Raw genomic sequence first — 20,766 nt, 5'->3', positions numbered from 1 at the left:
CATCTGTTATTAATATTTGTCTACCTTTTATCCGAATTCTAAAAATGTTTTGACCGTACAAAATAAAACTTATAATGTTGATAATGTCAATTGACAAAATCAGCCGCAGATACTTCACTTACATTTGCTTTATGTTCATTTATTATTCAGTGAAAGCAATTCGACTTTATACTATTGCGGATAATTAATTGGATATTCGTGAGCTCCAGCAACGCTTTTAATGATCAAAAGGCATAAACCGAATTATCTGTTTTTCAGTTTAAAGCATTCACATCTCACGGCTAGGCTTTGTGTTAAGTTCCAGAATGCCGTTCATAATTGACTTACGCGCTGAAACTGAGAAACTAAGTTATATTATGGTTACGCACGAATTCATGTCATTAGCTTAGTATGGTATCGTCAATGGACGTAAATTAAGTTGTATGAGCGTAAGATGATTTCTAATTATTTTTAGAAACTCAGAATAATGTATTATCATTATATTATATATCAACATTATTCTCATTTAAGATCTAAGTGTAATACCATTCCTGAATGATAATTCCACAGCATACCTTAATCGAGCGGGCGTCACGATGCTCACAATCGTGCAACCAAAATCAAGCTGTCACTTTTTAAGAATGTAAAAGGAATATTAACCTTTCCAATGCAGTGATCCCAGTGTGTATTTAATGCTGGTGACCGATAATTGTTTCAATACAACACAATATAGACATGACAACACAGGGCATACAAAAATGGCCCTAAAGGGTACATAACATGAATCGACAATTAAAGCAGGTTTACCAGAATCGAACACATCACACAGTTTTAATATCGGGTCCAGAACGTGTATTTATGTCGGAAAAAAACTCCAAACGCATTAAACAACATCCAGGTTCTTGCTATTGATTAAACAAAATTAAAAACCGTCTATGTGTCAATATCAGAACAACATAGGAACTTAGTTTGAATGCGTTTATATTGGAATATATGATATACAAACATACAAGTTTACATAGTGGGTAGAAAGATATCAGGAAAATAAATACACATAGTTTTTCTATAAATGCACATGTATGTGTTGATGACAATTTATCTTACATACAAAAGGTAAAAGCATGATTCATAGTTCAAGTAGGCATGTCTTGGTGTGGTACTTTAACACTCATATTAACGGAAAAGGCATTTTCGGAGATTCATTTTCACGCAGTGCCAAGCGTCAGTGAGGTATAGCCTGTTCCAACCATAAGTCGGTTGTGAACAGCGTGTTCGTACAAACGAAGTTATTTACATGTTCGTACCATGTGTCGGTATTGTATAGCATGTTCATATCAAGAGTCTGTAGTGTAGAGACACTAAGCGTCTGAAATGTACAGCCTGTTCGTACCAAGCGTCTGTAGTGTATAGCATGTTCATATCAAGTGTCTGTAGTGTAGAGACACTAAGCGTCTGAAATATACAGCCTGTTCGTACTAAGCGTCTGTAGTTTATAGCATGTTCATATCAAGTGTCTGTAGTGTAGAGAAACTAAGCGTCTGAAATGTACAGCCTGTTCGTACGAGGCGTCTGTAGTGTATAGCATGTTCATATCAAGTGTATGTAGCGTAGAGAAACTAAGCGTCTGAAATGTACAGCCTGTTCGTACGAGGCGTCTGTAGTGTATAGCATGTTCATATCAAGTGTCTGTAGTGTAGAGACACTACGTGTCTGAAATGTACAGCCTGTTCGTACCAAGCGTCTGTAGTGTATAGCATGTTCATATCAAGTGTCTGTAGTGTAGAGACACTGAGCGTCTGAAATGTATAGCCTGTTCGTACCAAGCGTCTGTAGTGTATAGCATGTTCATATCAAGTGTCTGTAGTGTAGAGACACTAAGCGTCTGAAATGTACAGCCTGTTCGTACCAAGTGTCTGTAAGTATTTACAATATTCATTCCATGCTTCGGTAGTGTATAGTATGTTCATATCAAGAGTCTGTAGTGTAGAGACACTACGTGTCTGAAATGTACAGCCTGTTCGTACCATGCGTCTTTAGTGTATAGCATGTTCATATCAAGTGTCTGTAGTGTAGAGACACTAAGCGTCTGAAATGTACAGCCTGTTCGTACTAAGCGTCTGTAAGTATTTACAATATTCATTCCATGCTTCGGTAGTGAAGAATTGGTTCGTACAAAGTGTTTTATATTCATTACCGTCATGATAAGTGTAACATGCTTGCACTAGATTAAGAAACGTATACGCTAACGTCTAATGATAAAACGGAAATAAAAAATTAAGGCATATGTTTTAGGTTACATCTTAGTTATCGTGCATTGCAAATAATTTACCAAATATTTTATTCTATCAAGATAATATTTGATATATACAACTAGATATCTAGTATATTGCGTTTTCTTGAATACAAACAATAGGTATATACACATGTTCCATAATATTTTGTTTTGTCATAAGCAAGTAAAATGTGATATATTGCATTTATACTCGGTGGATATTAAATATTAAACAATAAAATATAATCATACACTCTTTGAAATTTGTATGCTCTCACTTTTAAGTATACAGCAATATTCAACATAAAAATATTCATATATTATATATAAATTTTCGTCTTTTATCGTTGTTATATTTATATTTATTACATTCTGTACATGATATATGCTTACACATATAAAACAGCAAGTTCTACGTTGATAACGTCTACTGAAAAACTCAAATGTCTGATCATGTGCAAAAACTCAAATCAAAGAATAAACATGTACATTCGATATAAACCACATGTTAAACAGCAAGTTCTACGTTATACATATTTGCAGGTCATTGAGTAAAATTGTGTATATTGTATATTGCCAGCAATCAAGTCATCCAATAGATATGAATGAAACCTGTACTCGTAAACATGGTAAATCAGTCAAATATGTTCAAAGGCAGCTTTTAATCAATCTGACAATCTTAAAAGATACTGTCTAGTTGAAAGAATTGGTGCGCTTTTGCTTCTGAGCGAGTCTTGGCAGCTTGAATGAAGTCGCAGACTGAAACACAATCATATATTAATACTTAATTTCTTGCCTGTATATACTTGCTTTGATTATGCATTTTTGATGGTTACATCTTCATAGCTAATGCTTTGTATGATAAAATGCATATTATCAAAACTGAGTTTTATCATGAATTATATGCAATTCAAAGGCCATATAAGTTGACAAGTGAATAAGTATGCAATAAAGACATCATTTAGTGACTTAATTACTTGAAAACTTATTCGTTTAAACATTCAACAAACACACACATAATTTTATTTTATTTTTAAGTAAACATTTTCTTAGTAAAACATTTAAAACATTTAGATGACAACAATTAAACACATTTAAAACATACTCGGTCATGTTCGTTGGGGTAGGTACCGCTAAAACCTAGTGCCAGGGATCGCCATGTCCTATATCTGGAAGCATCTGCCGCACCTTTTATCATACATATATCAGAAGAATCACTGAGTAATAGGAAGCGACAGTTACAACATGTTATTAAAAGAAAATCGTGAGCAATTCATGATACAATTTGTTAAACAGTGGAAATAAAATATGGCATTATAATTTTAACTAGAATTACCATAGTTTCTACGACCCTCGACAACTTGGAACTTCAAGACCCTTTGATCACCATGTTGGAATGCTCTGAAAAGAGAAAATGGACTGTATGCTACATCTATAAATATTAATAGAGTGAAGATTTTAGAAAACGATGTTAAAATAAACGTTTTCAATTGATGGATCCAACTATTAGCGTAATATGTATTTGGCAAAGTCATCAATAAGTAGTTTCATACCTATTGTTATACGCTTCTTTCTGTTTGATCTTCATTGCAGTTCGGGCCTTTCTTTTGTTCAGGGCGTATACCGCTATTATTATTCCGAGGAGTAATAACAGGCCTAGTGATACAGTCACTCCTACGATCAGTCTGATCGAGTCTGCAAAAAAACAAAATAAAGGTAGAAAACACAACGGTGAATGAAATGACATTTATGAATGTTACTTTTTGCCGCAGAATATCCATACATCCGACATTTATGCTCATGGGTTTAAAAGAGTAAACCGTGCAAAACAACAATTCCAATAATAGGTCGAGCATGTGTTCCTAGGGTATTGATAGTTTTAGTTGATACTTACAAATGGTTGCAAATGACAGCTGTAATACATTTACCTGGTGAGGCCATTGGATTTTGAGCACATTTAGCGATTCCTTTTTCAACAACACAAGCCATACCAAAGCCACAGTCACCCATAGCAACTTGGTATACATCGCACACCACTGACGAATTCGCTAGTCCAACTACAAAATGATATCGTGAAAAAAAATCTGATATGATTAACCTTTTTATCAATATCTTTATATTTGCAATATCGTGTTAGCGCGCCAACAATTAAACACACGAAATTCATGGTAGTGCATAATAATATGTTAATTTGCCTGAACGTTAGTTATGCATTTTAATTAATCCAGTGTTATAACGCTTTAAGAGTACACATGTCGAAAGCGAAAGCTTTTTATTTACCTGACACCGTTGATACTGTTTTGCCGTCAAATTCTAGCTCAACGCCATTTACCATTTCTACTAAAGCATTGGAAACCGCTTTAGATGTGTTGGTAGAAGGAACATAATATAGGGTGTAGTCCACGTGTAAGCTTCCTGTCCTGTAATTATTTATATTTATAAGTTTATATGAGTCATGGGACAATATGATATGTGTTTTATCACTGATTATAGCTTGAAATGATAACTTTCTTAATAGTAATTAACTACAATACACAGCGACTAACCTGAGAGTGTTGACCACAACAGTAAAGTCCTTGATGAAACGCGACCAATATTTTCTGAGCTGCAGTAAAGAACAATACATGTGAAATTATGCAACCCGTATGAATATACATGCTGTATTATGTTTACATGACAAATATGCATAAGTTAGTTACCAAAATTAATTTATGTTTGCTTTGAAATCCACAACAACATATTTGAACCTGAATAATATCATTCTGAACAAAATATCAAGATAACCTACCGACGATACAACTTTTTCCGCATACACTGCAAAGGTGCTTTCAATGGACAAATTAATGTCGTTGCCGGCAATGTTCAGTGTTATCTGGAGTTTCAAAGCCTTGTGTTCTTCTGAAACTAATTGACACTTCATTTTAGCAATATCCGATTAACATCTGCTTTAAAAATACAATATCCCGCAAACAATCAATATCAACTTACGGTCTTTAAAATAATGATTGCCTATATGTCCTTTATTTAGAGGCAAAATCAAGCTGTAGGACAATTTTTTTAAACAATCACCACTTACGTTTTGTAACATTTTCACACAATTTTCTTGTTTCATGTAAAACAAAACCTTTCTTGCAGAAACACTTGTACCCAAGTAAGGTATTGTGACAAAATGCATTTGAATCTGGGCAAACATCGGCCTTGCATTCGTCGATGTCTTCTTCACACGTGATGCCCTTCCAGAATGCGGTACACAAACACGACCCATTGACACGATCACATGACTGGGTCGGAGTTTTTGTGTTGTCTGCTTTGCATGGACAGGTTAGTGAACATCTGTCACCATAGGTGTTGTCCGAACAAGCTGTAAAAATACGTTCGTTAAAAATGGTGGAAAACATGTTCGCATAATATGTACGATAGTGAATATGATTTTTAAAGATGTACACAATTACTAATATGAAATCGCATCATACCGAGGCATTTGCTTCCAAGTAAGCTTCGTTTGAAACCTCTGTTACATATGCATTCGAAGCTCCCGTTCGCTTCAATGCACGTTGAGTTAGAAGAACACGTAGCCTCGTTGTTGCATTCTTTTACATCCTCATTGCACGTCTTGCCCGTCCAACCCGGTTCACAGATGCACGAGCCGTTGTTCGTTTTACATTCTGACGTGTGTGCCATATCGCACAGGCACGACTCGTTACAATCGGTTCCGAAGCGACCTTGTTGACACTCTGAATAAGATAATGTACTAAGTAAAAAAAATACAATTGGAACAATGTAAATTGATACACAGAACGGTATACATGTAAATAAGGCATACGTCAAGAAGAACAAAAAATATGAAAGATGTTTTTTTACCCATAATTTCATAATTGCTTACTTTATATATACAATAATACCACAGCGTTTAACAAGAAGTGTCATATATTGGTTATATATTAATTTGATGTGATTGTAAGTGCATATAATAATGTTTTAATAAAAAGATGAATACATGGATAAACACTTACCTTGGCATTGCCCGAAAGCGTTTTTAATATACCCTGCATTGCAATCGCACGTGTATCCACCTGGCTTGTTGTCACACGTTGAACGCGCCGGACAGCTGTTAGCAGTTGTGTTGCATTCGTCAATATCTTCGTTGCAGAAAATGCCTGTCCATCCTTTTTTACACGTGCATGACCCAGTTGTTCGATTGCACAGATTTGTATTCGTAACATTGCAAATGCATTTGGTTGCACACTTTTCGCCGTATGTCCCATCATTGCACACTTTGAATAAAGAAAACAATACACACATATCTTCTGATGATGAAAGTTTATTATATAAGCTTTGAATTCTGCTTTTTTATTTGATTTGAAATGACACTCGATAATGTAACACATAACATATGAAAATTATGTTAACAATAAATGAACTATTACGTGTAGTTTTTACCCTGACAACCGGTATTGTCGTCTTGCAAGAAGTAACCAGGTTTACACTGGCACAAGTAGCTACCAACAGTGTTGTTGCAAATCTGGTTACATCGATGCTGTCCTGTTTTACACTCATCAATGTCTGAAACATTTATTTCGCTCAAGTAACAATTTTTTTTAAACGAACCACAAATTTTACTTAATATGTACTGTAAATGTATCATTATAATACGCATTGATAAATTACAGAATTAACCTTATGTAAGTCGCAATAATGCTACGGTTGCAATGAAAGTATTGTAATAAATTACCCGTGTCATGAGCATACACAGTAGCATATATTTAATTCTAAATAATACATGCTAGTTCAATATACTGCATACTTATAATGCGCGTGTTGTTGAGTCGATGATATACCTGTACAAACTGGACCATTATATCCTTTCGGGCATACACATACTACACTGCCATCAGAAATCGAACAAGAAGCATTTGCAGAACAAGTTGCCTTTTGCTCTGTGTTACATATTTCTGCCGCTGAAATATTAACAATACCCATATTCGATACCTTACCTTTTTCTAATTTGAAATTTATATTGAACTGTTAGCTAACGGTTATTAAAGCTTTAAATCTGGTCATTTTTATTGGAATCGTTTTGTGTTTCTTGTTGATGTTTAACAATTATATATGATATGTGATAAATTATCAGAATGCTATTTATACGTACATATGCACGACTTCCGGTCGAAAAGGTCAAGGACAAACCCTGGTTTGCACGAACACCTGTAGCTACCAATTGTATTGTCACATTGCTGTTCACACCCGTGGACTGCTTTGCATTCATTTATGTCTGGTAAAAACAATTTATAATGCCTGCACACTTTCAGTGTATTGGTTTTCATGCATATAACATTGTTATGGGGATTCAATATGCGATTGCTTTTAAGAATGATGCTAAGTAAGGAGATTGTTTTTGTCGATTTAAACCACGTACAACTTTATCAAACTTTCTATATGCATTCGTAAGGATTTAAAAATAAAAAGCAAGCTAGCCAATACTGTAAATGTTATGTGTACATGAGCACTCATAAATATCCAATACCTAAGCATTGTCCTTGCTCAAGCAGGAAACCATCTCTACAGCTACATACGAAGCTTCCTTGTGTATTGGTACAAATCTGGCCACAGGTATTTAGGACTGTATCGATGCATTCATTCACGTCTGCATTAGGAAAATGTTGAAACTATATAACTATACTTGTAGAAAAAAAAACACTAAGACGGTAACACAAGAAGTAAAAACAATTTGTAGGTATTGTTTTAGTTTATATGGCATTTATATGTATAATTAATAACAACCCATGAATAGTCTTTATTTACATTTTTAAAGATAAATCTGATTAAGCACGTTTTAATTAAACTTAAAACAACACGAGCATACCTTCACATAGCCCTGACGTTGAATTTCTCCTATATCCCTCTCTGCATACGCAAGTTGCGTTGCCAGGTGTATTTAAACAACGGGTGTGCGGTTCTTTGCACGTCATCAGGTTATTTGTGCATTCGTCTATGTCAACGTCACAACTGACACCCGACCATCCCGAGTCGCAGACGCAACCTTTGAAAAGTATGATTCGTTCAATGGAAACTTTTACTACATCGCCAGAAAGGCCTTGAAACATTTGTAATTTTATATAAACGTATAAATTAACAAAACGTGTCCAGTTTAGAGGGTTTTGATTTATGTCAAATACACGGTTATATATAACGTGTAGAGGAATCCAACACGGACCTATCGTATAAACGTGTTACGTACCAACTTTGTTGTTACACACACCGTGGATACATGAACAACTCTGTGAACAATCTTTTCCAAAGTGATAATTGTCACAAACTGAAAATGGATTTAGAAACTACACTATTAAAATTGGCACCACTGGTAAATGGATAATATTGTGAATAATCTATAGAAATAGAAGATATTTGTTGTTTAATAAACATACTTGCTTATACACAATAAACCGGATGCATTAGGTAGATTTGCGACGCATTAAAACGCAATCACTGAGGATTTAAAAAATGCGAGATATTTAACGTGTACAAAATCACAGCCAGACATCACCTGCACATGACCGTTTGTCGTTTTGAAGTTTCATTCCTATTGAGCATTCACAAAGGAATGAACCGTGTGTGTTGGTGCATGTTGCGCCACTGGAACATTTGTTCAATGTGCTGTTCAAACACTCGTTGATATCTGTAAAGATATATGCCGGATGTCTATACGAACAGGTGAATACAACACGTTATTCTGATGAATGTAAGAACATAACGGCTGCCGAAGCAATCAATTTCACAAGTCTTAAATCAGATGTTGAATTTAAAATGCTTATTTTGTATTAACATTCTTTCTGATCCCCACACAACGTATACCATATGAGCTAGTCGGATTGTATTGAATGTGCAAAACATGTTCAGTTAATCTTGATATATTGTCAAACCTAATAAATACAAACCATGGCAGGACAGGGCATCGTTGCCAAGCTCGAACCCAGAATTACACTTACAGGATGCCTTCTCATCCTCTACAATACAGTAACCGGCGCATGTCAAATTGCTGAATCCTTTGCAAACGTCTTCGACTGAAAAGTGTTCAATAAAACAATTTTTTTGGTTGAGCTCTGACGAACTATACACCCTTCAACATATGCGAATATTGTATTATGATTGTTAGTTAAACAAAACTATGTATAATAAAAATGAAAAATACATTACTAAGTAAAACATTATCGTCCAGTATTTAACCGTATTTGACGAGAACGCTTGAGCTCATTCGCGGACTTGACGTTGCAATGTATTATTTAACGCGAATAAAGCAACTAACTTTAAAATGTAATATGAATATACAGCAATTATATAAAAACGTCGTTCTTCTTTCTCTGATTTATTAAGAATGTTAAACAGCTGACATCATCAAATTGTATTCGACGATAGGGCTGTATACTAGGGTATGTCGGCTGAGTACTCGTCCAAATATATCAACGCATTGTACACAACTATGTAAAATAATATATTATTCTTATTCTTATGCTTCTTCTTTATATTATTATTTTTCAAGTAGTAGTAGTAGCATCAAGACTCATCAGTATCACAGTTCTGTTGAGATTGTTGTTTTGTCATTACTTTGTTATAGTTTTACCTTTCCTACATGTTCTTCTATCATCATTGAGACGATAACCAAAATAGCAATAACAGTTGTAAAAGCCTGGGTGGTTTTCACACATCTGTTCACATTCGGCGACTCCCACTTCGCACTCATCGATATCTTAAACATAAACTTGTTGTTTAAAGGCTCTATAAAGGTGAAGATACGTAATTATTTACAGATTTTTAAATATTTTTTTTCATATTTTATTTATAAAGGTTATCAAAAAACAATATATTCATGCTATTGGACATAACAATAAAAAATGAGCAATACAACTTGTTTTGAGCTCAAAATAAAGTGTCCTCCAAGTCAATTGTGTTTACAAACAATCAGTTTATTAACATCGCTTTTTACTCGCGAAAGAGAAGGAGAAAGTGACTCAGGTCACCAAAAATATAACGATGACTTTTAACGTTTTCCGGTATCACTCACAAAGTAGGTCTTTTTTAAATGGTTTAAACGTTTGTAGTGATCTAATAAGTTACTTTCTGTTGGTAAAAAGTTGTTAAAATAGAATTAAAATAGAATTTTCTTTCGGCTATTTTTAGCATATGTCAACGCTCTGAGGCTACACATCACGTTAGTTGCAAAAATGTAAACATTTTTTCCAATTATGAAACGGGTTTATCTTCCATAATTCTTGACAACGTTGTACCTAAGCTGTGTTATTAGCAGTTTTTATGCAAGGGTAACTGAAATCCGGTAAAAATTAGACCAGTTGATATGCATAATAATTGAATTTGTGACCTTTATAGAGCCTTTAAGATGTTAAAATGGCTGTTTGTGTTAATCAAATAAATTGCATAAACACTTTATTAAATGTGCCTATATGTACATTTTAAGAATAACGTGTGCAATACCTCTACAATGGGTCGAGTTGAGTCGCGTGTAACCCGATTCACAACCGCATGTGTAACTCCCGTCTGTGTTCCGACATGTTTTTGGACATACATTTAGCACTGGGTCCAAGCATTCGTCGATATCTAGAGTAATACATTATATATTATAGTAACATGAGAAAAATCGGAATCGTATGTTTAATTTCATTTGAAGCGAAACCTCTTGAAAATGTTTTAAAGTGTTCGACACTCTAACGTAAGCAAGACGTTAATATATGCATTAGAAATCCACAATGCATCCATGAGGTGTTGTTAATGTCTACGTGTTACATTGATAGGTTTGAAATGTATACACGTATGTATGTTTTCTATATGAATATCGTTAACACACCTCTGCAAAAACCATCCGAATTTTCACGATATCCAGGGATGCACTCGCAATTGAATGACCCAATAGTATTGTGGCATGTTTTACGCACATCAGCGCATATTCCTAGATTTCCAAGGCATTCGTCTATGTCATCGTCACATGTACTTCCGGTCCAGCCGCTAAGACATTCGCAGCCTCGTGTTGGATTACATTGCGCTGCCCCTCGGCCGACACAATTGCACATTTGCTCACAATTGCGTCCCCAGTATGGTACCACGCATGCTGAACATTAAAGAAATATAAATATTTATAAACGCTAAATCATTTTGAAGCTTATCAGCTTTTCAATGTATAAGAGTTTTGTGTTAAGCCTTAGTGTACAGAATCTATTAACAAGTGCTAACAAGCACTCTCGCACATATTAATACGATACAAATGCCACAAGTTTATACTCGTTACCTTAAAGACATGAATATGACCCAGGAATAATTAATGTAGTTAAATGTTTTCTATTTTCGACAGTACTTAGAAAAGCATTTTCAATAACACGAAACTCTATTTCCGCCCATCGTCTGGTTCTATTTCTTTTAATGTAGTATTATTATTTTATTCATCAAATTTGAATATAGTTTTAAATAAAACCGATCGTGTTGGGTCTTAAATATTCGCAAATAACATAATTCAAATTTGTCATGGTAAAGCAAACCATTAATTCACATATTCTGGAAATAACAAAAACACTGGATAACTTTGCGTTATATTTAGATTGGTTTCAAACAATGAAGTACATATGTGTTTCACATTACCGACTAAATGTTTAAGTTAAAAACCTTTTGCGTGTAAGATAAACGTGTGTAACTATATATATCTTCATTATATATTTTAGGACATAAGATTCATTCGGAGAGCAGACAAACGGTTAACATTCATTCATACCCACGACGTCAAATAAGCACCGCTAAAGACATATAGGTTTATTGGAGGTAATAAACAAGATAAACAAGATATTACTATGGTTTTTAGCATGTTGCAACACGGATTCAAATATAAAATAAACAACACAACACAAGATCCTTATAAAAGGAGTAATTACATCATGATCAACATTTTTGAAGGTGAAAACTTAAGTTAGGTTATATGTTTAGGACATGTTTGGGGGGAGGGCGGGGGCGAAGTCAATATGTGTTTTACGGTCGAAACTCGTAACGACTGTGTGAAACCGCCTATATGCAATCTCTAGAACGATACAAGACATTGATTGCCCTTGAAGTATCAGTAAGAAAGCTCTATTATTTCGTTAATTATCCAGTCGAGACATCATTTTCTATTAATTTAGGCAGCATTTTAAATAATTTGAATAGGCCCAATTACAATACCAAGTAAGGTAACTGAACAATCATTTAAAAACATGTTCCGTTATTTAGCTATTTGGCGGTAACAATTTATTTATTTATTGGTTTTAAGCAAGATCATTTTTTTACCCACGTCCAAAACCATCCCAAGTGAATATCCGAGTGCCACCTAGTATTCAAATTTATATTTTAAACGCGTTCTAAGTTATAAAAGAAAAAAGTTAATACAGTGGATGTTTAACCCGTTAAAATGATTATTAATAAGTGATCACAACTCCAGAATTATGAAGTGGCGAAACATGTTAATGGCGGACTGCGCTTTACTTCATCAAAACTTATCTAAGATGTATACAAGAAATTGATTTTGTCGGCACACATGTAGTGATACGGAATATTAAAGAAAATATTAATGTTATTGACGTTATTAAAGGCATACGAACAGACTGTTGGATTTACGGATTGAGATTTGTTTAGGCTTTCCTTATGTCAAAGATACAGCATTCAATACTTTATTGCTAATGATGGTCAACAACATTAACTACTAAGTATAGTTCTTACGTTCGCAGGAGACTGAATCAACAAGTTGAAATCCCGAAAGGCAACTGCACTTAAAGCTGCCTACTGTGTTAGTGCATTCTTGGGGGCATATATTCTGTTCGCATTCGTTCGTATCTGAAAGGATGTAATAAACACACAGAGATACATCCAGCAGAATATAGTCACAACATGATAGTTCTTTATTTATCGATTAAATTGATGTAATCAGTAATGAATTGGCGAAGCGTTATGACTGTTTTGACTAACCCTGACATCGAAGTGTTGTCCTATTGAAACTGTAACCGGCATCACAGAAGCACGTTGTTTGATTGCTTTTATCTAGCACACAACCTGACGTGTTGTTGCAGTCTATAGTAGCATTCGCACATGGGTCGATATTATCTGTTCCCAAAAGAAGTCATTACTAATTGAAATTGAAATATAAACAACATCAGTTAAGACTCGCGTGTTATACTAATACTTCTCCACGTATTAATGCGAATAAATTAAATATTTGATTGTACCTGCTCTTATTTAGGAATACATTAATTGTGATTGGCAAACAAATCAATGGCTTTTGAGATTAAGCACTTGAGCATTACTTTTATTGAGATGAATCTGTCTCGAAATCAATAAGGATACAATACACCATGTAAATGTTGTGAAATAAATGTCATAACATATACACAAGATGATTTTTAAAAATGAAATATATGGCATAACAAGACAATACCTATTTGGCAACTCCACTCTGATTGATTGAAGACATACCCAGCTTGACATTTACATCTAAATCCACCAATTGTGTTTTCGCAGAACTGTGTACAATTGTGTGTCGCCTCATTGCATTCATTGATATCTGGATTAAGAAGTCAACATAAAATAATACGTTTAATTAAAATGCTCCGCACGTGTGGTCGATAATAATTTAATGTAAATTGATCCTTCTTTAATTTTTTAGGTACAAGTAACTTCAGGTTTCTCAGTAAACGGACGTTTAATGTCTAGCTTTCTATATGCACAGTATCCTTATTTGCTTTTACTTTTTTCACATTTATTGTGTTCAATAAGTACACTGTGTCCTTACCTGCACATTTGCTTGTATTAGTTAAATCTAATCGAAATCCTTCATGACAATCACATGCAAAACTTCCTTCTCTGTTTAAGCATGTTTGATCACACGGCTTGCTTGTGTTACATTCATTAATATCTGTTGAATATAAACTTTATGAATACGCCGAAGATGACATCACCATTACATCCGCTTAACAAACTTAGATTGTAAACACTTTTCGTTAATATAATAACTAGAGAATTCACACTACTCTAAAGTCATATGATTATAAAAAGCGGATGTTATAAGCAGACACATTTTTGTCTTAATCACGCGTTTAAATTTAGTTTAATATAATATTGCCCGTCATACTTTCAAGTTCAGCATTAATGCGCTCTAGTTCAAGCAAGAGTACCTTGACAATCATCCGTATCTGGATCATTTTCAAAACCACCAGGACAAGGAGAACATATGTAGGTCCTATTTTGATTAACCTGCTCAACAGCAGAAAGTCTAGTACAATTTCTGCCCCGTGAACACGGACGGTCAGCACATCCGTCAAATACATTTTCGCAATCCACTCCTAAATATAAATGATGTATTGTATAACAGTTACAACAGTGAGGATAAATTTAAAAGACAGAGTTTAATCGCATTAAAGCTTTATTGATTTTGAAAAAAACTCTTTAAGATACAAACAAAAATGGAAACTATATTAATGCAATTATTATAATGGATTTTATAGAGGTAAGGCATCCAGTTCAGAGATGATTACATCATATTTTTGCTGTTGATTTTAACTTTACTGCAAGCCGAAACCTTCTATCATTAAAATCTTCATATAAGTAATTATATAATATCGTATGCGATAATGCATTCAATGATGTTTAAACATAAAGTAAATATCACACAAGATGATGATATTAGATGCTGTATTCGCCGGATTTATTGCAAAGTAACAACACAGAACATTTAGATGCTTGTTTAGCTCAGTATTATTGAAATGTGATATACATGACATAGCAAGAACAGAGAAGTCTTCGTTGTCCGCTATACATAATTGTAACACTTGTAAAGCAAACTTAATTTCATCAATATATTCATCATATCTATAAGATAAAGGGATGCGATCTTATGAACATCTGCGAAGTAAGTTATGTAAAGTTAGTTCATTTTTTTTAACAATCGGTTGATGAACCACTTTGGAATAAAAGAATTATAAAATACTTCTGCAGTAATCTTATACAATTGTATCGTTCGTTATGTAAAGTTAGTTCATTTTTTTTTAACAATCGGTTGATGAACCACTTTGGAATAAAAGAATTATAAAATACTTCTGCAGTAATCTTATACAATTGTATCGTTCGTAATACAATTGTAATATCGTGTTGTTATTTCGAGTTCGTGAAAACATGCAGGTATCAGATATGGTAGTTCCTATCATATAATATCTGATGGCAATCAATCTAATATTTGCCTTTATGCAAAATTCAATTGTGCATCGGCGCCTACTTTTTTCAATGATTTAAACGAGCTGTTTTACATAGTAGTCAGTGAACAATTGCGTAATTACGGCCGCGTGCATTATGGACTTGTTTAAATAAGTAATTGTTACATCCATTAAACATTTTCTTTCGAGCAGTAACTTAAATACTAAATAGGGCGTTAAAGTGTTGACCAACCTCCGGGCTTACCTATTTTAAATATATTGCAAATGTGTTATCCCTTTACGTTCGGCATCACATTACTTTCAAAAATTAGCGATCGAGTTCTTTAACCAACGTCTGACCCTGAACGAGGTCATATTTCAGTTAATAACTTACACGACGTGGAAAGATGTTCATGGAATATAACTGTTAATTTTCACTGGTTTTGTACGTTTATTAACTGATGATATAACAAGAAACTAATACCTTACAATTTAAAGCATTTACTATTCGTGGGGTTGCGCGTATTAATGAAAGCATATCGCTTACAAAGCCTTAATCCTTTGAAATGCCGTTTGCGTTGAAATTGAATCAACATACCACTGTATCCGCGGAAACAAACGCACTCAGAATATTTGAAATATGCCTTCTCCCGTGGATCAGATCTTGTTTTGCCCGTACAGTAACCCCGACCGCTGCATCCAGTGCACAAGATGGTTGGAACTGTTTCTTGCAGAGATTTCCGCCCGTCAGTATTCACGGCAACAAACCTTAATAATTAACATATACATTTGTAAAGAACTACTCGCTTTTTAAACTGTATAATACAAATGTGTTTATCTGATGTGTATTATAATATAAGAGGCCTAATTGTTTTCGCCTGATTAGTGCTACATTTTTTAGATAGGAGATCCGTACAAGTAAATAAGTCAAAATACATTTTACATATACAATATAAAGAAGTGAATATCTCAATCATTAGCATTAATCTCAAACGTACCATATGTCGTGTGGTATCTGATTGGTTTGTCTAAAATACAAAGTTGTTGTTTCTTTGTTGTAGACGACCATTGATTTGGAGTTACCAATGATTTCTAAGTTTAAACCAGCCTCCAGTTTCAATGAACAGGAAACATTTTGTCCAACGGTTACATTCACGGTGCTACATGTATTCACTGTCGGCATGCTCATCACTGAAAAAAACACAAGATTTTTTGTTTACGATAATGTGTAAAATTTGTATGCATATTATTGTCATTGAATGAGTTTATTTGTTTTTGTTCAACAAGCTAGGTTAGCGAACCCTTATTCTTCGTTAATTTTTAACCTGTATTGATAGTTTTGCTTAATGAAAAACGATACAAAACAAAACATGACGAATTAAAAGTATAAATTATTTTACACACTTCTTGTATAGTTTCCATAAACACGATAGCTGGTTATGTCTCACCCGAGTAAATGTAGTAAGTATACTCGATCAGCCAAGAGTCGATATTTTTATACATGGTTTCGACAAATTCTATGTATTTCGTACGCAAGGAATATTTTTTTGCAAATAAAACGCCAACCACGTTCATCAGAACCAATGCTATATAACAAAATCAATGGATACTTTTTTTACTGGATGCGGTCTTCAAAGCATATCATAAACTGACATATGTTAATATGGCAATGTTAATGCTGGGTCTTCAAAGCATAAACTTATGCTGGCAGTACCTATTTCTTTCCGTGCCGCATCTACGTCTTGACGTTTGGTTTTCGTATTTTCAGCTACGTCGATGTTTAAAGTAAATGCGTAGTCAAAAACGCATTCTACATTATTTGATCCATTGCATGCCTTGTATGCTTTAGTAAGCGTTTCATTGTCCACGGTGTCAAGGAAACGTGGAACATAGGAAGCGTTGTGGTAATCGGCATGGCTTTTACCATCTTCGTATATAAATACAGATGTATCATCATTCACAGCCCCTTTAAAAAAAAACAAAGTAAGATAACGTTACTCACACGAACAAATTGTCGACTATGCTATTTAGCGTTATCGAATAATACTGCTGATAATCAAATATTTTCATAATGTTTTAATCCGCTTTAATTCCGCTATAATCACTCTGAACTTATATTTTACATGAGTATTTCATCTTCTTCAAAGGGTGAAGTCATTGGCCGGTTTAAGTATATTACTTATTTGTACACTGAGGCCTGAGAACTTGAGAATAGTGTATTACATTGTACACACAAAATTTACAGTAGAACCTACATGATTGCCCAAATAAAAATATTTCAGCGTCGCTAGCGTCTGCTCTAAGAACGCTTCCATTAGGATACTCAAAGTCGTTGTTTGGTTTACCGTCGAAATTACCAAGGAGACCGCGTGCTTTATTTTGAAATGTTCTTGGTACGATTGTATCTAAAGAAAGCATTTCGGCCCCAACGCCTATAGATAGCGTTATTTCTGTGAACAAAAAAGAATTATCAGAATTAATATGTTATACTAATAATAATATAATAATAATAATAATAATTATTATTATTATTATTATTAATAATAATAATAATAATAATAATAATAATAATAATAATAATAATAATAATAGGAATACAAATTTAGACGTATGCAATAATTGTTGCATTTATTAAACTGTGTATGGCATTATGTGGTCATTCTTTGTTTGTTACATCCACAGACTTTCTTATGTAAACATGTTTATTTCTTGTATTTGTAAATTAATATTTATTCGAAAGGATGTTTGTTTTCTATCTACTTCAAGCGTATGATGTTATTTATTTATATGTAAATGACGATGAAATTTATATTCCTAAGTCCAATATTCTGTTTTAATAAATTAAACCTTTCATTAACAAAATGCATATGCGATTTTGAAACCAATTGCATATGTCTGATTTACCTAAGGCAAGAAATGCCACACGCAAAAAGCCTTTGTCACCATGGATGGTAAGTGTAGATGTTGTGAATTCAAACAATTCGTCTAAAGACTTCCGGAGGTCTGGCGTTAAATCAATTCCGTTGCCATAGAGAGTGAAATCTACAATTAGAACTTAGACTCTAACAGAAGTTGTAAAAGTAGATAACGTGATAACTTATATATGCATGCATACAATATATATTTGCAAGTAAACGTTACTCTTGTTGGACGAAATGTACTGTAGTGTACAAGCTAATATATATGTCGTGAAACAGTAAAGACATAGTGAAGTCGACGTTACTGATTAGACTCACCATCTTTATCAGTATTGAGCTCTATATGTACAGACGAGTTAAGATGATCTTTTGCTGCAAAGGCTGTGAATATAGTTGCGTCTGATAGGTTACCATCCTTTTTAATTGCTCTTTCAGTTCTTGCTTGGAGCGCAAATGTGACATTCGGTGCGTCAATGCTGAGCAACACGTATTCACCAAGGCCGTTGAAAGTATAATTCGTGGCATCTAGCGTTCGAATATGCGGATCGCCCCAGAATGAACCTGCAAGATATATACACATTATGATTGCATTAATGTCGTTTTCATTCAGCCACACTTACTAAGGAATTAATATACCATTAACTTACTTAAAGGTTTGATCTAGAAAGATCTTATATATCAATGGTAAGGTTATTTGTCAAAATGATTGTTTTATTGATTCATTTCAAAACGTGATTCTTTCCACCAATTAAATGGATGCGTTTATTACACATCGCAAACGATAGATTCAATTAAAACACACCAGTAGTTCACGAGGGAGATTTGAATGTACATGGTAACATAACCGCGTATACATTTTCTGATTAAGTTAATTCAATACATATGTATCTGGACAGTAAAAATGATTAGACATGAAAAAGATACCTAGGTTATATGGCGATGTTCCATAGCAGGTTCCTGGCGGATGAAGCTGATAAAACAAGTCGCAAAAGTCAGATTTATTGCAACATTTGTCCTTTGCGATAATGTCCTCGATTTCGTGATCGCGCGCTGATGCTGAAGGATGTCGGATATAAAAGCCTCCTGCTAAAGGTTGCTCATCGATAAATTTTAAAGTTGTTCGGTAGTAACAACAAGACTGGAATAAAATAACAACGCTTTGCAAAAACATAATTCCAGCATTCCTAAAGTAACAAACATCATATACTACATGTTGGCCGATTTGAATATGTATACACATCATTATAAACTTTTAGTGAAAATATGATTCTATAAAAAATATTACCGGGACAGAAATTCTAGTGAACATTCGCTTGATCTGTTTATATAAAAGGCAAATGTTTTTGAGCGCTGTTGACGACTTCTTGTCAGTCGCTAACATAACATATAATGAATATTGAGATTTCTTTTAGAAGAGGTACTATACAACGTGGACGTTCTAAAATCTTAAGACCAAATTGCACCCAATAACTAATGTCAGAGCTTGCTTCTAGAATTCGAAAACTTGTATATGAACAAATGTTCACCTTTCCATAAGGTATATATGTCTCTCCAAGCTGCATATCCACACACAAAATGTCATTATCCGTGTGTCTCCCTATCAAGCGTCGAATTGACCAAAACCAGGGATCCCATTGAGCTAAACTCACATCACATGGGCAGATGGGAAGCCGTTGGGACAGTTTGTGAAAGCTTTCCTTATGTTTAACGTTTCTGTTGAACCACAATATACAGTCGATGGCGTGATTAGACAATGATGTGCTGGTTGAGCTTATGTTCCTCAGCAATAAGCCGCGTATTCCTGCAATTAACACACATGTTTGGCAAAAGCACATTGCAAATTGTGCTCTTCAAATCAATACACAATCATCACGGCATAAATTCGTTGTTTCACTTTTGTTATTCATTATCAATGTTCACAATATGAATTGCGAATTCATAGTATTCGTTAAACAAATACAAATCAGTAGAGTGGTTTATATAAAAAAAAACGTATACTAAGGTTATGTTTAAAATATGTAGTTTATTTGCCAGATACTGTGTCATCGATACATCCTAAATGTAAAGGTAATAATACAATGTAGACATATCATGAGATGAATTATTCAACTAGTACCTCCAGATTCTGTACCCAAATCCATTCGTAGGGCAGGCGACTTAAATGAGAAGAGGTGATTGAATCGGGGACCATTTGTGTCGGCATGACCGATCCACAGTGGGATAGGAAATCGAGAATCTGCATATATATGGTTTAACCTCCAGTTCATTTGCTCGTGACCGTAAATGTGCATCGCAAATGTCAGTTCTCCACTGGAAATGATGACTAACTGGAACGTTGCGGACTGTAAAGACAGACAAGGCGTCTTGATATAATGTTAGCATGTTTGAG

The 20,766-nt window shown here is 34.1% G+C and overlaps 1 protein-coding gene across 1 annotated transcript; it reads right to left on the bottom strand.

Moving 5' to 3' along the window:
* Positions 1–955: 955 nt before the first annotated feature.
* On the bottom strand, positions 956–19,939 carry LOC127849830 (neurogenic locus notch homolog protein 1-like). Its single transcript, XM_052382582.1, has 35 exons — positions 19,904–19,939; positions 19,302–19,515; positions 18,696–18,938; positions 18,364–18,501; positions 17,715–17,909; positions 17,174–17,425; positions 16,458–16,650; positions 16,058–16,227; positions 14,446–14,613; positions 14,064–14,186; positions 13,710–13,835; positions 13,244–13,378; positions 12,998–13,111; positions 11,109–11,369; positions 10,739–10,861; positions 9,870–9,995; positions 9,187–9,312; positions 8,796–8,927; positions 8,490–8,567; positions 8,115–8,291; positions 7,776–7,895; positions 7,401–7,523; positions 7,090–7,209; positions 6,692–6,814; positions 6,265–6,525; positions 5,725–5,985; positions 5,328–5,612; positions 5,040–5,155; positions 4,798–4,856; positions 4,532–4,671; positions 4,180–4,308; positions 3,805–3,946; positions 3,588–3,652; positions 3,357–3,439; positions 956–3,010 (listed from the first exon to the last, which is right to left on the bottom strand). Exons 1-35 carry the CDS (start codon positions 19,937–19,939, stop codon positions 2,945–2,947), a joined length of 5,223 nt encoding a protein of 1,740 aa, XP_052238542.1. The 3' UTR covers positions 956–2,944.
* Between the last annotated feature and the right edge of the window lie 827 nt (positions 19,940–20,766).

Source organism: Dreissena polymorpha, chromosome 11 (genome assembly GCF_020536995.1).
Source record: "Dreissena polymorpha isolate Duluth1 chromosome 11, UMN_Dpol_1.0, whole genome shotgun sequence".
Classification (NCBI taxonomy): Eukaryota; Metazoa; Mollusca; class Bivalvia; order Myida; family Dreissenidae; genus Dreissena; species Dreissena polymorpha.
The sequence above is the reverse complement of the archived record's forward strand: the minus strand, read 5'-3'. Positions and strand labels throughout refer to the sequence as shown.

What these genes read in the sequence shown, in the direction of transcription:
- LOC127849830 (XM_052382582.1), bottom strand. Translation starts at nt 19,939, where the DNA reads ATGCAGCTTGGAGAGACATATATACCTTATGGAAAG. An exon ending in AACATCGCCATATAACCTAG is followed by an intron (nt 18,939 to 19,301) that starts GTATCTTTTTCA and finishes TATATCTTGCAG; the next exon opens with GTTCATTCTGGGGCGATCCG. An exon ending in TGAGCAAGGACAATGCTTAG is followed by an intron (nt 7,524 to 7,775) that starts GTATTGGATATT and finishes TGTTTTTACCAG; the next exon opens with ACATAAATGAATGCAAAGCA.